This window comes from Exophiala aquamarina (genome assembly GCF_000709125.1).
Source record: "Exophiala aquamarina CBS 119918 chromosome Unknown aczIA-supercont1.7, whole genome shotgun sequence".
NCBI lineage: Eukaryota > Fungi > Ascomycota > Eurotiomycetes > Chaetothyriales > Herpotrichiellaceae > Exophiala > Exophiala aquamarina.
Window position 1 is genome coordinate 1175651 of NW_013550581.1, and position 15435 is coordinate 1191085.

Genomic DNA, 15435 nt, shown 5'->3' on the forward strand with positions numbered 1-15435 from the left:
CTGGCCGTCCTCGAATCCCGTCGTAGTGTCCTTCGGAGGATTGCTGCCTCTTCGTCGTGTGCCTCCCCCTATCGACCATGGCCTGACCCCTCCCTCTCGGACTCCGGTTCCCATGGCGTCTGTCCCTCGTATCTCGTTTCCGTCGTGTTTGTCCCTCCACCCCAGCCTCAGCAACAATCAATAATGCTCCGCCGACTATTAATTAATACATGACTACTACGGCAATCTTTGCATTGGGACCAGACTAAGACCAAATTAGCCATTCAGAGAGGGTCTGAGTGACTGAGCCAGCGGCCGATTTTCCCTCCAAGACACATAGGCACGCACACAGAAGCCAACTCTTGTTGCGGTGAAACTCGATCCAACAAAAAAAAAAGGAATACCTGGTTCGTGGCCGTTCTCAGGGTCTCACGTCACTAGAAGCACAGGGCTCCAGCCGAGTAAGCCGTACAGTAGAAAGCGGTCACCGTCACCGCCCGACAATCAGCGTGAAGCCATTGGTGCAAAGCCGTTGGCATGGGCAGACGCGAGGGGGCAATAAGAACACTGGGGGAATCTCCCTAGGCGGAGGGCTGTCCCCGTTCCTGGCGCTGGTCCGGTTTAGCTCATTGAATGGAGGTACCCCTCGTTAAGTTTAGCATATCCGATGGGACCCCTGCTCCCAACAACCATAACCGCCCTCACCTACTGTCGCTCCCCCCACCGCCTGCCACCCACCAACAACCCGCTGAGAAAAAGGTGTGTTAGGGAAAGGCGAAGCTGCAAGTCTCCGACGCCAACAATCGCATCGGTCCAACAGCCAATTCACCAGCACAGCTGCGCACCATCCGTACGCACTCTGCAATAATTCTGGCCCCAACTGGAAACTCATCAGCAGCCTGAACCCGTTGTTCATCCACTCCCTGATCTTGCACAAACACACACTACACATTGCACCTTGCACCTTGCAACTCATCCTACCTTCTTACAGTTCTCGTCTCAGTGCACTTAGTCCTTTCCATTATCTTCCCCCTCAAGTTCACACGACTTCCAAGTTCACATCTCTCATTGACCACCTCTTCTCACTCTACCCCTCACCGCCGCCAAAATGTCAGCAAAGTCCATCCTCGAGGCCGACGGCAAGGCCATTCTCAACTACCACCTCACCCGTGCTCCAGTTGTCAAGCCTACCCCCCTGAAGCCCACTGGTGTTCACAACGCCCCTGCAAAACTCGCATCGCTGTATTTCCCAGAGGACGAGAGCGTCGAGACCATCCTAAACCAGGCCGAGGCCACCTTCCCATGGCTGTTGACTCCTGGCTCCAAATTCGTCGCAAAGCCAGATCAACTGATCAAGAGACGAGGAAAGAGCGGGCTGCTCGCCTTGAACAAGACCTGGCCTGAGGCCAAGGCATGGATTGCTGCCAGAGCCGGCAAGGACCAAAAGGTTGAGACTGTGGTTGGCACACTCAGACAGTTCTTGGTCGAGCCGTTTGTTCCCCATCCTCAGGATACTGAATACTATATCAACATCAACTCAGTCCGAGATGTAAGTTAACCCGGACCCACAAGATTAAGCGCCCGACTGACTTCTAAACAGGGTGATTGGATTTTGTTTACCCACGAAGGCGGCGTTGACGTAGGCGACGTCGATGCAAAGGCCGAGAAGGTCTTAATCCCAGTTGACCTCAAGAAATTCCCTTCTAACCAAGAGTTGGCTGCTACCCTGCTCAAGAAGGTGCCCAAAGGTGTCCATAATGTCCTTCTCGACTTTATTGTCCGATTATACTCTGTTTACGTCGACTGCCAATTCACCTATCTCGAGATCAACCCCTTGGTCGTCATCCCCAATGCTACCGGCACATCTGCTGAAGTCCACTTCCTTGATCTCGCCGCTAAGATCGACCAAACCGCCGACTTCGAGTGCGGTACCAAATGGGCCATTGCACGCAGCCCCGCTGCTCTGGGTCTCCCTGGTGTCAAAGCTGACGGGAAAGTGACTATCGACGTGGGACCTCCTTTAGAGTTCCCTGCACCTTTTGGTCGTGAACTCACCAAGGAAGAGAAGTACATCTCAGACATGGATGCAAAGACTGGTGCTTCTCTCAAACTTACTGTCCTGAATTCTCAAGGCCGAGTATGGACTTTGGTTGCTGGTGGTGGTGCTTCAGTTGTTTATGCTGATGCCATTGCCTCTGCCGGCTTTGTAAGCGAGCTGGCAAACTACGGTGAATACTCAGGAGCACCAACTGAGACCCAGACATATAACTACGCCAGAACCGTCCTAGATCTCATGCTCCGTGCCCCACAGCACCCAGAGGGCAAGGTGCTCTTCATTGGTGGTGGTATCGCCAACTTTACAAACGTTGCCTCTACATTCAAGGGTGTCATTCGTGCTTTGCGAGAAGTCTCTACTGTCATCAACGAGCACAAGGTCCAGATCTGGGTACGACGTGCTGGCCCCAACTACCAGGAAGGCCTCAAGAACATCAAGGCTGTCGGTGAAGAACTCCAAATGAACATGCACGTCTACGGCCCAGAAATGCACGTCAGTGGTATTGTGCCATTGGCCCTGCTCGGCAAGAAATCCACCATCCCCGAATTCGGTGGCTAGACGACGGATTGATTGGCTGAATGTCGATATTAGACAGTGTTGTCGTTGTCATTGCCGTTGTTGTAAGATTTGGTCTTTGAGCGCAATCACACTATCACCACAGCATATGATAGTCTGGGCCTGTGCCTGCGCGAGCGGACGGGAAAAATCAGGAGCATGGGATTTGATTCCTTTTTTTCCGGCGTTGTCTGTTCGAGGTGACGAGGAAGATCTTTACATTGTGGTGTGTGAGCGCGTGCGCGTGAAACGGTACGGCGAGTGGTCGGTCCTGGCATAACTGCAAGGGCTGAACTCGAGACATGAGCGTAAATACATAGTTTTAGACTAGGCTTGGTAACAAACAAGACCGTTTACGGAACGCAAGATCGAGCACTGCGTTTGGGTAGCGTAGTGCTATTTACTACACCCTTAAGCATCGGGTTCCATCGAGCTTAAACCAACATGTTTCATTGCGCGAATGGTCGTATGTAGCTCATTCTTCTGAGCCATTTGCCGCTCCTCGTTGCTGTGTATAGGGGGCTAGGGTAATATAATGCTGTTCAAACCCGGTCTCGGATTTCCGGCCATTTTTCCAGCAGCTTATATGCCCATGACCTGGCACACGCCGTTTTCATGCTCAAGCACGAAACGCCATCACTTCATGTCAAAGACATCCTCCACCAGGAAGAGAAGACCTGAACGCCGCCGCCGCAACCACTCCTGAAAGAAACTGGCATCGTCAATCGGTCCATCACTCAACCAATAGAGCCTTCCCACCGGCTAGTTCATCGATGTAAGCCAGCTTGCCACATCCCTGACTCGTCTTCTTGTCTTCTTCACGCAAGAGCACGGCTAGCACTTCGGTAGGCGGTTCCAACCCCAGCATGTTCGCCCGCTTCCACCGTGCCAGTCGCGGGATGCCAACGCATGGGCCGTACTGAGACGAGAGGTCGAAATGGCGGAGGATCTTTTCATGCAGCGAGAGTGAAGATTGGTGGACTGCAATGCTGATTGGTTAGATAGCTACTCAACAGGTGGGGGGAGGTGGTAGGGGGTTGATTACCTCTGGGTGCAAGTCGACTGTCCTCCTCTGCTTTCCAATACCTCTTGATCTGCGCATCTGTCACTTTCTCCGCGGCTCCCTCACGCTCGTCCTTCACTGGTGTGGATTTTGTCGCCTTCTTGAGTGATTTCGCTACCTTACGTGGCGACGATCGGATCACTACGTCCACTTCTTTCGTCTCGGGCTCGGGTGTGACTTCGACATCCGCGGATCTGATTTCAGGTTGGGGCGACTCAATTTCGTGCACTTCATCCTCTGGCTGGACTTGTGCCGAGTCCCTGAGTTTTGATGATTCTAGCTTTTTGGATGCATCGTCGGCCCTCGTAGACGGCTTGGTCACCCTTGCGGTGTTATTGTTGAATGATAATCTTGATTGAGCGGCCGATGAGGTGCTGAGACCAGTGGATTTCGGCTTGCGACCGCGGGCCATTGTGAGGTGCTTAGATCTTTTTGAAATGGGCCTGCTTTCGACTTGAAAGCTTTTCGATGTGTATTTGGTAAAGATCTAGTCGTAGGGGGTATGGATGTTTGATCTGGTGGTGGTTGTGTGAAGTTCGGGCCATATCGATGCGCAACATGACGTTGACCAATTTCAAGCGGTGCAGTGGCTGCCTCAGCAACGGGTGAAAGAAGTCGCGCTAACGAGGGTCGAAGTCGCGCCTGACGGCGCGTAAAGTGGCAATCACGTGGTGAGCTGATACCCCTCACCTTCGTTTGGCCCCATCCACTACGTGCGACCTATTGGGGAATTTTCTGCACCTTCACAATAAGAATGTCTTTGTCTGCTATTCATGAAGATCTCGAACTGAAAGGACATGGGCTTGATAGTATGCTGGTTTATGGGTCTATGGAGTACAACACTTGATGGGCGTGGGCGAGCCAAGGGCGACATCTATCTATCTCTATTGATCCACATATGTAAGAAACTCAGTTCTCTATAATGAGAGTGCATTACTTAGTGGACGATATCTCCAACTATCAAGATCTCTTCAGATCCGGGTTTCACATTTTGCTTCAAGCCAGCCTTGAATTCCAATGCCAGAGACGGGGAGTCAAGCTTGATGTGGCTCACCAGCACTAGCCACATTTTAAGGGACGGCCAAGACCGATTCTGGAGTTTGATTGGTGGGAAGTCTTCCCCAGAGGCTCGCCAATCCGGGTTTTCAATCCTGTTCAAACGTCATGCTTGTGGAGAAGAGGCTTGTGAAATTTCATTTTTGGGAACAATCAAACCCAGCTATTCCAGTCTGGCTCGAGGGGCGTTTGAGAATGATCGAAGATTCATCCTTTCGATCGCTGCCCCAACGCAATGATGACGATGACGACGATGACGACGGCACATTTTCACAGGGTGGATGTTAGACAGCGCTAACAAGCTTGACAAGCTGAAGCCGCGTCATTGGCTTGTGCACTCGTATGGGAAAGTTCATCGAAACAATTTCCTGGTCATCTTGGGTGCTTGACTGCATCCCCGTCCCAACCTCTGTCAGTGCTTTACGATTATGCTAACAATGGCACAGCATGGAGAGGGGTTCCGGCGTCAGTATATTTGGAGGACAAAAACAAAATGCAATTCACCTGTTCTGGGTAGACTGCCCAAGTCTCTCGCTCGCCTAAGTAGTCTGGTATACGGATCCGGATTGTGAATTCACATGAAGATTGGCATCTTGATATTAGCTGTGCCGATCTGGAACACTCTTCCTATAAAGGCACAGTGGTCGATGTGGTCGGATGGCTTGTCAAGTATGACGACCACGGAGGTATGACATCACCAACTCCAGAAATTCTTAGCTTGCGACATCATCGTTTGCTTTCATCTCTCCTGGCTCCACCAGCTTCCAGTCAATTATGCCCTGTGATGTAGCACTTTGCTCGACTTGGTTCAGCCATAGCGTGTCATGTTGGACCGGCCGCTGTAAATTGATCAAAAAATCGTGGCAAGCTTCCCTCTTCAATTCTTGGTACTGAGGTGGGCGCGTGCTGGTTCTGTTGACGCATCCGTGCCGCTTTCCCTCCCTTGACGGTTCGTTCATATACACCTGATTTCCCATCCCTCACCCTGATTCTGTTCTCTTTCCCTCACATACCTCCCAAGGACCCATCAGCACCCCTAGTATTTGATACCCGCTGAGTCTGCGGCTCTTTGTATTCGATTTTATCTCTTTTGATACCCATTTGCGCAAACTCTCTTATTATATCTCATTATGGCTACCGTGAACCGTCCCACAGATACCGCTGTCAAGGAGAAGGACATTAATCAGAAGCTGCAGCTCTATGGAATCTACCAAGCCTTCGCCAATGGAAAGGTCCCGTCAAACCAGCAGATTGACATCGCCCTGAACAGCATTTTAGAATCCAAAGCATTGGCATCACCCTCGAAACGACTATCATCTGAAGGTCAAAGCCTCGTCGCCGACGTTAAGGAGGTTGTAGAGCAAGCGAAATACCTACTTCTCAGCAAAAACGAAGGAGACTTGCTGCAAGACTTCATCTGGGACACCCAACATCTTGATGGCTCGAACGCCAAGTTGCCTGGTGCTCCTACAGACAAAGCCACTGCCCAGCAACACGGCAACCAAGCGCTTGACGGCCTGAAAACGCTTGGGCGATTGATTATCTCGAATGGGCAGTTCCGCAAACTTCTTTCTGATGCTTCAATCCTTGCTCGTGATATTGCTGGCGATGCTGCTCAAAAGGCAGCTAATCAAGTCAACCCCTCGGATGAGCAAATGAGTCAGATTGACCGTCCAGCTGAAGACAACACCTGGCATGATGTTCCAGATCTATCTAAAGAGAACATCAGAACACAAGCCCGCTCAGCGTTCGATAAGAATGCCCCCGTCAACAAGGAGGAGGCACAGAACGCTGGTCAGCACGGCCTGGACACTGCTCAGGCACATCCTGCGCAGCATAATCGAGAAGCTGGGCGCGCTGGCTTGGGCCAAGCTATCGGAGATCTCAAGGCCCAGGCGCAGGCCAACATCCCCGAAGAAGATCAGGAAAATGCTAAAAAGGCGAAGAACGCTACAGTTCAGAAGTCTAGGAACTATCTCAGCAAGAAAATGCCCGAGGATCGTCGCGAGCAGACGATCTGGCGCCTGAAGAAGATGGTGGTGGAAATCCAAGGACATTCTGATTGTAAGTCCTCTAGCGGGATGCAACCACGAGTCGCAGCTAATGGTTATCTCCAGATCAACAAGCAATTGATACACTCCTCTCACTCGCCGAGACTTATGGTGGCCATGCTACTGACGTTACGACCCAGTCCAAAGGGACTGTCAAAGGTGCCCATACTGATGATAGTCTGAAATCTGCTGAAGCTAATCTCAAGGTGTGTTTAGGAGCCTATCAAGCTAATAAAGAATCGCTGACAAAATTAAAGATTCTTATCGAACGCTTCGCCAACTCAACCAGCACAGATGATTTTTTCGACGCTTTGAATCAGATCTACCGAGACGCCGACCGCGACCCTGAGCTCAAGAATTGGTTCAAATCTGCTAACCGACTCCTTCGCAAGACACTGCAGGAGCAGGGTTATATTCTCCAAGACACGGCCACTGACGAGTGGAACCGTCTTGTTGACCAAGGCCGCTTCCTCTTCCGAGATCGCTACAGAGATCATACCGACCGTATCTTGGACGAGCTTAAATTCCTTGCCGACCAGTTTGACCAAGATCCACAGAACAAGGCTTTCGGGGATGCTGTTCAGAAGCTTTTCCTCGATCTCGGTAATGATGACAATGGCAAACCAACCTTTAAGCCACACTTGGTCAAGGATTTAACAGAAGTTATCCTGCCCGCAATTTTCGAAAACACTCGTTACGTCCCAATCCCACGTATTGAGGTGTCAGATCCTATGGTCGATGTTGTTGTGGAAAATCTGGTGGTCGAGAGCGACAACCTCTTCCCTAACGTCTTCGAATTCGGTAGCGACAATTATTGGCGAGTTGGCCGCAAGAAGTTTTCGAACAAGAAAGAAAACAAAATAATGATCTCTGGCTCGGGATGTCAAATGGATCTGAAGGATGTCGCATATTACGTCAAAAGGAAGCAAGGATTCCCTTCCATCACCGATAAAGGCGTCATGGACATCTTCCTTGGTGGCGAAGGCTTCAGCTTTAAGATTGCTGCACGCAATGCCCAAAAATCTGATCGCACCCATTTCGTCGTCGTCGATAATGTTGACGTCAGCATTAAGAACTTGAGTGTCAAGGTCAAACAATCTAACCATAAGCTACTCTTTGCCATCGCCAAACCGCTATTGTTGAAGACGATGAAGCCAGCTATTCAGAAAGTTCTTGAGAAACAAATCAAAGACAGTTTCCAAAAGGCGGATGCCTTTGCGTGGAGTGTACATCAAGATGTCCAACGTAGTATTGAAGCTGCAAAGAACGACCCTGAGAACGCACCCAACATCTACCAGTCCTACGTCAATTCTCTCCAGAAACAGATGACAGAGAAGAAGAAGAAGGCTGAAGCAGTCGCCTCGAAGACCAATGTCAATGTTGCTGTTACCCAGGAAGATTCCATCTTCAAGAACATCTCATTGCCTGGTGGCATCTCCTCCAAAGCCACCGAGTACAAAAAGCTTGCTGCAAAAGGAGATCGATGGGAATCACCGGTCTTCAGTATTGGCAGTGCCAAGGCATCCACCAACATCCCCAAACTTGCGCAAGTCAAACGCAAAGCACACGCCACTACCACCGCAGGTATCCGCGGAGGTAATCACCCTAATGCTCACAGTGACGTCTCCCGGGATGGAGTTGGTGGTACTGGTACAGCTTCTTCCGCTGCTGGCTACGGTACTGTTGTCGGCCAACCAGGCTCTGTCGCTGTTGGGAGGGATCCTAACCTATCGGGAACTGGTGCTGCCCATGGTTCTGGCTTTTTTGGTGGAAACCAAGTCGGTGTACCAACAGCGGCTGCGGGTGGGGGATTCAGTACTCAGGTCGAGCAAGCCTTTGACCCCAACAAGAACATTGCTGGCCCAGGTGTTGGTGGTGTGGGCAATGGAAGTGCAGCCGGTACCTACCATGACAATGTTACCCGTCAGTAGGTGATGTGTTATCTTTCGAGTTTGCACACGGCAGAAGCGGTTCAGATCGTCTTTGCAAGAGTTCATCATGATACCCTGGGCGCGTACGCAGTTGCAACCTGAGAAGGAAAGAGTTACTTCAAATCCAGCTTTCAAAACTACGACTTGGACAAAGTTTAATATTATGGCAACAAAAGAACAGTTCAATTTGACACTGGGGGCAGTCTTGCTGGAAGTGTTTTGTTACAGTATAGCATAATATTTTGAATAATGCAATTATACCATGCAATGAAAGCTAGTTGAGCATGCAGAATAATAGGGGACTTTAAAAACACTGTTCGTTATGCTCTGTACCTGGAGAGGATGCATGTAAGTCCTCGGTCAATTAAATGTGACGAGAGTAATAGCTTCAGGTCGCGTGTCTGCCTGGACTACTGATGTCACGTGCGTTGCCGTAACGCGTTGCTCATTTCTACCGCGTCTGCGTTTAAAGTGGTTGCATAGAACTCTTCCTTGACTGCATCGTCCACAGCAGCAAAATCTACCACTATTTTGTGATTTGACGTTCTAATATTGGGGAGACTCCCTTAAATCTTTTTTGCTGCTTTTTCGTGAATTTGCGTTTGTTTCTGTGGCAAAGCTTCTTAAGCTCCAACGATGGCTATAGGCAAAGCCAAGGTACCTGAGTACCCAAGACCAGTCTCCCCGGTTTCTGCGGACGAACACCCAATCTGCCGCAATACGATAGTCTATGACGAAGGCGATGAGAGTTCTGAGGACTCGGAAATGCCAAGAGCTGCAAAGAGACGGCGAATTGAGAGCTATGCTACTGCCTACCTGCGAGGAGAGACTTTATTCATCGCCAGCGCACAATTGAAAGGTCCTTTTAGCAATGGGTGGCAGAATCCGTGGAGAAGGAGAGGTGGGCAACGCCCTGAGAAAGAGACTGCACGGCTAGAAGTTCCAGAAACAACCATCAGATCCCAACCGCGACGCAGTGCGCGCTCACTGCACCATGGGGCCCGAATGTCTTCAAGCCGCTCAACACCAATAAGCCCTGTGATCCAACCGATCAAGCAAACCCTTACCAGCAGTCAGGCGAACGTTCTCAACGCTGTCAGCTCAAATCTGCAGGCCTCCGTGACGCATACCGGAGTACCAAGCTCCAAAAACCAACAAGTCGAGGACTGGCTAAAAAAAAATGACGGCTATTCCAAGGCAGAGGAGCATCAGCCCCATTCTTCCCCTACTCCAATGGTCGGACTAGTAAGGGTTCGCACCAAGAAGTGGGAATCTCCCGTTATCAATATCGAGTTTCCTCCTTTAGTAGACGATGTTGTCAGCCTTGCTGCTTTACCCCCTCTACGACAGCCTGATTTGCGCAATGGAAGAGCTGTTCTTCCGATGACGGAGCCGCAACAGCCTAAATCAGAATTATGTAAACCAATGCTGATTGCATCTGGTTCTGTGGGACCTACCTTGGAGACCACGTCTCAACACATGCAAGAGAATGTTTTGGATGTGAAAGGCCGCTCAAAGCCCATTGCAGAGAGTGATCCACCAGCAGAGATAACTTCCTTTGCTGCAAAGCGCAGATCCTTGCATACAATCCCCCCTTCGAGTCATTTACCTGCATTTGAATATCGGCGTGCAATTGCTAGAGAAGCTACTCACTCTATTGAGCCAGCAGAGGAAGTTAACAGTGCACCTGAAGCTCCCGCAGGACAAACAACTGAAGCGGATGTGGTTCCAGATGCTGATAATCAAGTCGACTCAAACGGTCAGTCTGCATCACTGCACACCGCCGAAGAAAGACTTTCATCTGGCTTGCCCGGAATCACGACTGTGCTACCGGATAACGTGCACCCAAACCAAGGCACGCCAAACGATATCCCCTCTGCTCAAATACCAACTCAGATGCCACTTCAGTCAGCACCATCGAACCTATCTGGGACAGGTGTTTTGCTTCAGGAACCTGAGCAGGGGATAGCTCAAACTGCCTATCACAGTCCGCTGAAGCAAATTCTTCCAGATGCTACAGAACCCCCGACAGAAGACTCCCTGTCGAAGTCATTCGTTGCCCTAGAACAAAGTGTTGACAAGAATACACCGCTCCAGTCAGTCCAAGTGCCAGCCCCATTACATTTGGCAGTTACACCGAACCCGAAACTTAGCAACCCTTCGGATACACAAGAAATGATTGAAAGCATCACACCATTTGAATTTAGCACCGTCAAGAAAAACAAAGCGGGGAGAATTCAAAATATTCCGGCACTACGGACGGCGACAAAGACCCGTACTACGCGTATACGGAAGCGAGCATCTTTCGCCCCAGAAGAGGCGTCTTCAGGCTCTGCGGCAGGGTCACTGAAGGCTGTCATGAAAGTGGCCAAGTCCGCAATCGTAAATCTCGATAGTCTCAAGGGCCTGAAAAGCACATGGGACGACGAAGATGAAGACATTAATAGCATGCATCACATCCAAGGTAGCACACCAAGGTTTGCTTCTAGTGAAGTAGCAATGAAGATTGGTACTCCAAGAGGGATCCTAAAGCCATCTTCCAACCCTTCTGCTCCTGCTCCAACGGGGACCCACCGTACATCGTCCTCCGCCAAACAAGATGCGCAACAAGTGAGGGCTCTAGATATGATTGAAGGCGAACTAGAACAACCTCAGGATGATTTCGACGTCAATGCGGCTATTGACGACTTGGGTAGTTTTCTCGGGACGTGGGATGTGGAGAAGGAAGCACTGGGATTTTCTGAGGCCCAAGGATGAGAATCTGTGGTAGTCCAATAAAGTAGTCGTGCATCGTTAAGAGTGGTTTTGAATTGGTCGCTGTTCAAGATGGTCTCCACTGCTACATGCCTGAGTCCCGGAAGACATATTGCCTCCAAAACTAATGAACATGAATGGCTGCAACAACCAAGTTCTATTATTGCAGCCACCATTTCTAGTGATATCTTGCAGGCTACAAGCCTTGTATGGGGGTGGCAGCCTTGCCAAGTCGGTGGATCCCGCTATTGAACCGGTTATCGGCTCGGAAGAAATGGGATGCCGGTTCTATCTCGACTTCCGTGTCATAACCTGCCATCCTCCACGCACGCTCTTCTTCCAACTCTACCTCATCCTTCCTGAACGTTCCACTGGAAGCCCTTGCTACTAGGCGCTCTAAATCGCCCCGTTATATTTTAGGGGACATCAATTTGTATCAAAACCAAATGAATTAAGCGTGGGCGTTCACCCGCAGGAGCGGGGAGATTGAGATGGTCTCCATCGCAGGAACTGCTCTCACTGAACAACCTGTGGCATCGCCAATTGTGAATCTCACGAACCTGAAGACCGCTACTACAAACTTATCGTCCTCCTACTTCACCTCCCCTACTTTTCAGCAGATCCTCCGGTTTCCCTTTCGTTTTGCAACACAGGCCGATCGAGCCTTTGTACACATCTGGAACAATTACATACTTGCAACATTCGGAATCACAGGTACTGTCGGCGCAGGTGCCTTGAACGCCGGAGTTGGTGGGCTTGGGGCACATATGGCTGATGCACAACCATTGGTCGGCGAGGCACTTGTGCATACGGCTCCGGAGAGTTGGGCGACCTTCTTTGCAGAAGCTTTTCAAGCGAGCACCTTCAAGAGCTACTGGGGAATGCTTCACTATCTGACCTCAAGATGGGCGTTCACCTGCTTTGCTATGGCCCTCCTTCTCAATCGGATTGGCGTTTATGGGGCATCTAGACAAAGAATTCAGTTGACATGGACGCGGAGACTGGCCCTTCGAATTGTGCCGATCCTGCTGCTTACAAGCCAAGCTCACAGCATATTGCAGGCTATCCGATGTCAAACGTCCCCAAATTTTTCCTTGTATCGCCATGGCGACAACAATAAGTACAGTCTTCTTGATTGGTCTTCGGACGGCGGTTCATTACACATACTCACGTCCACCCTCCTGTTTCGATCGACAGATGCTGAAGCCTGTGCTGCAGTTGGCCTCAGCAGACCTGAGCCTGATGTCAAGGCCCCTTTTGGATCGTTCTCTCTACTTTGGCCTGCTTTCTTGAGACTCAGCTTGGCCCACGCGGTGGAAAGCCTTTCTTGCACCCTGCAACAAATTCCGTCCATGACCGAGGTTGGCATGTCTGTATTTGAACATTCACTTGCTTTTGCGGAAGCAGAAACAATGATATCCCACACCCTGGGACTTGGTCTCTTCGGCAATGGCAAACCTGCGAGCGTTAGCGAGACCACACCCGCGAATTCTTCCTCTTCATCTGGATTTCAGGCTACTATACCGGCTTCTGGGACAATTCTCGCGATTGCTGACGCAACGACCTCTCTGACCAGTCCACATTTTTTGGACCGTGTAAATGTTCCCGTTGAGGTATTGTTGGTTACTTTACTTTCATGTTCGAATGCACTATCATCTCATGTCATCGCTGTTTTGGGCAAACAACGTCAGTGGCGCCTGATCAACACTGGAATTTGGGGAATGGCATTCATGGGATCCTTCGTATGGGGCCTGATGACTACAAGTGTGATGGTTCGAGGTGGGGATGATGGGGATGACCGTCCCGTTAGCAGTCTCCTCCATTTTCCAACGGTTGCCATTGTAGGCTTTCTGCCACACATGTGTATAATTCTTGGAATCTGTGTCTGTCTGGTCATCTACCTGGTCGCTCTTGTCTTGACTGCTGTGTCACTTGGGACAAATCCTTATATTCCGCAACCCACAAGCTTCAAACAGCGTTTTAGCATTGCTCACGACAACTTACAAGCTGCAGTCCAGACTAGGGGAATAAATATTCGTTGGTATGAAGACTTCTACACGGCATTACTTCGGGTCGGGTTCGCAGCCTTGACCGCTGCTTCGGAGGCTGTCTTCCTCAATGAGGGAAGATCGGTGGAAGTACGACAATTCACCTGGTTGGAAGAAGATAGATTGGATGAATTCGAAACAGCGAAAAATGAGCAAGGCGCACTTTCGAATACTCAGCAATTCCAAATTCTCGAAGAGTATGGCTTGCCACCATCAAGTCCTGGCGGTACGGACAAAGGGGGTGTCTGGGAGTCTGGTTTCGCTAAAGAGCGGAAGTTCGAGCAAAAAGAGGGCGAATTATCTGGGAAAGACTCGTTCGTGTATCCTACGCCACGCACTGGCGGCGTTGGCGCAGTTCAGAGGACAACAAGATTTTATCTTCTGATGATATATTTGCGAGGCATCCTCTTCTTGATTGGAGGATATATTGCGTATGGCCTGGGCATGTTGCTTGACAGCATTGGCATCACTTCACGCCCGCGCTGGTTGAGAAAACTTGTGGGTCGATCGCTGAAGAAAACGCGAAAGGAGAAGAGACGGACGACTTCTGGTATTCCAAGTGACAATTGGTTCTTTTCAGCAGACGGGAAATTTTTCACGTCTGGCGAAATAGATGTCGACATTGAACCAGACATGCGAAGGCAATTGATGACAGAGTTTCCAGGAGAGAGAGTCGATGAGTTACTTGACAAAAAGCTTTACGATTGGTGGAAAGGCGGCGGCTTGTTCGGCACCAAGGATGAGAGCGACGACTATATACCACCTACCAGCGATGATAACGATGATACGACCAGTGTAATCTCAGTGTCTACGGCAATGTCAGAAAGTCATCACAGTGAGGATGATGCCTGGGAATCAGAACCTGATGGGCAACGGACACCTACACAGTCGGCACACAGTCCATCATGGTCTTTTTCGGGTTTACAAACAAGGGAGTCAACCCCGGATTTGATCGACTCACCATTAGACCCGGCGACTCTAGCCAGGCTCCTGAATCCGCAGGACAAAGAATCCCGAGATCAAGCTCGTGTTCTGGCCTCACACCTTTCGAGCTCTCAGCCGTCTGGTATGATGACTCGATCACGCTACCGACGCGAACAGGAGAGGGAAAGGGCGAAGATTCTGCTCGCAGGTCGACTTCCGCATCCCTCCGTATCTTCCTCACCAAATATCTCCCTCTACAGTAGCACCAAACAGGCTGGCCCCCGACCTCTTACTACAACGGAGGAGGCCGAGGTCCTAGAATCACTGATTCTCAACCGCCGCAGGAAACACGCCCCGCCTCCAAGGCCTAACCCAGCTTCCGGAGACGTTGGCGCCGATGATGAAGCTAGCAGACAAGCCGGTCCACCGTGTGTAGTCTGTCAGACAGCCGCCAGAACAATCATCGCGTGGCCCTGTCGATGTCTCTGTGTCTGTGAGGACTGCCGCGTCAGCCTTGCTCTGAATAATTTTGGAAACTGTGTGACCTGCCGTCGATCAGTTCAGGGGTTCGTGAGATTGTACGTTCCTTGAACTGGTACTGGCCTAGATCAGAAGGGCCACGCCGCTTGCTTGCTTGATGTTCTGTGGAGTGTGTGGTATTGAGAAGAAGAAAGAACTATATTCTATGTGTGGACGTCTCTGGACGGTCATTTCTTTTCTTGTATAAATCAGCACCGCGATCGAGCGAAGTCAGGGCCGGAGCTTATCTCCTATTGACAAGCGGTATCTCTCGAGAACGCGTCTACATGAAATGATGGCATGACATAGAAAGAGCGGACGAACATGGCGGCAGGCTCACGGTACCGGAGGGCCCCAAATTATAAGCCTGTCTTCTATCTTTGTCAAACACATAGTGAATAGATCCTGTCAACTGACATTCTCTTTCTTACCTACCTACCATTTAACTAATGCAGCCCCTTGCCACTCCTCGCTTTCCTCAACTGCCAGGCCCCTTGCT

The 15435-nt window shown here is 50.4% G+C and overlaps 5 protein-coding genes across 5 annotated transcripts; 4 read left to right on the forward strand and 1 right to left on the reverse strand.

Annotated features, from left to right (window-relative positions):
- Positions 1-1087: 1087 nt before the first annotated feature.
- Positions 1088-2593, forward strand: A1O9_08416 (ATP-citrate synthase subunit 2; the record flags this gene model as incomplete). Its single annotated transcript, XM_013402802.1, has 2 exons — positions 1088-1528; positions 1580-2593. 2 exons carry the CDS (start codon positions 1088-1090, stop codon positions 2591-2593), a joined length of 1455 nt encoding a protein of 484 aa, XP_013258256.1.
- A 730-nt stretch (positions 2594-3323) lies between these two features.
- On the reverse strand, positions 3324-4065 carry A1O9_08417 (DNA polymerase delta subunit 4; the record flags this gene model as incomplete). Its single annotated transcript, XM_013402803.1, has 2 exons — positions 3324-3571; positions 3636-4065. The coding sequence occupies 2 exons, from the start codon at positions 4063-4065 to the stop codon at positions 3324-3326; spliced, it is 678 nt and encodes a 225-aa protein (XP_013258257.1).
- Positions 4066-5839: 1774 nt separating this feature from the next.
- A1O9_08418 (uncharacterized protein) lies at positions 5840-8691 on the forward strand (the record flags this gene model as incomplete). The annotated part of the gene is made up of 3 exons (XM_013402804.1): positions 5840-6773; positions 6827-6966; positions 7018-8691. 3 exons carry the CDS (start codon positions 5840-5842, stop codon positions 8689-8691), a joined length of 2748 nt encoding a protein of 915 aa, XP_013258258.1.
- A 636-nt stretch (positions 8692-9327) lies between these two features.
- Positions 9328-11448, forward strand: A1O9_08419 (uncharacterized protein; the record flags this gene model as incomplete). The annotated part of the gene is made up of 1 exon (XM_013402805.1): positions 9328-11448. One exon carries the CDS (start codon positions 9328-9330, stop codon positions 11446-11448), a length of 2121 nt encoding a protein of 706 aa, XP_013258259.1.
- A 764-nt stretch (positions 11449-12212) lies between these two features.
- A1O9_08420 (uncharacterized protein) lies at positions 12213-15008 on the forward strand (the record flags this gene model as incomplete). The annotated part of the gene is made up of 1 exon (XM_013402806.1): positions 12213-15008. The coding sequence occupies one exon, from the start codon at positions 12213-12215 to the stop codon at positions 15006-15008; it is 2796 nt and encodes a 931-aa protein (XP_013258260.1).
- Between the last annotated feature and the right edge of the window lie 427 nt (positions 15009-15435).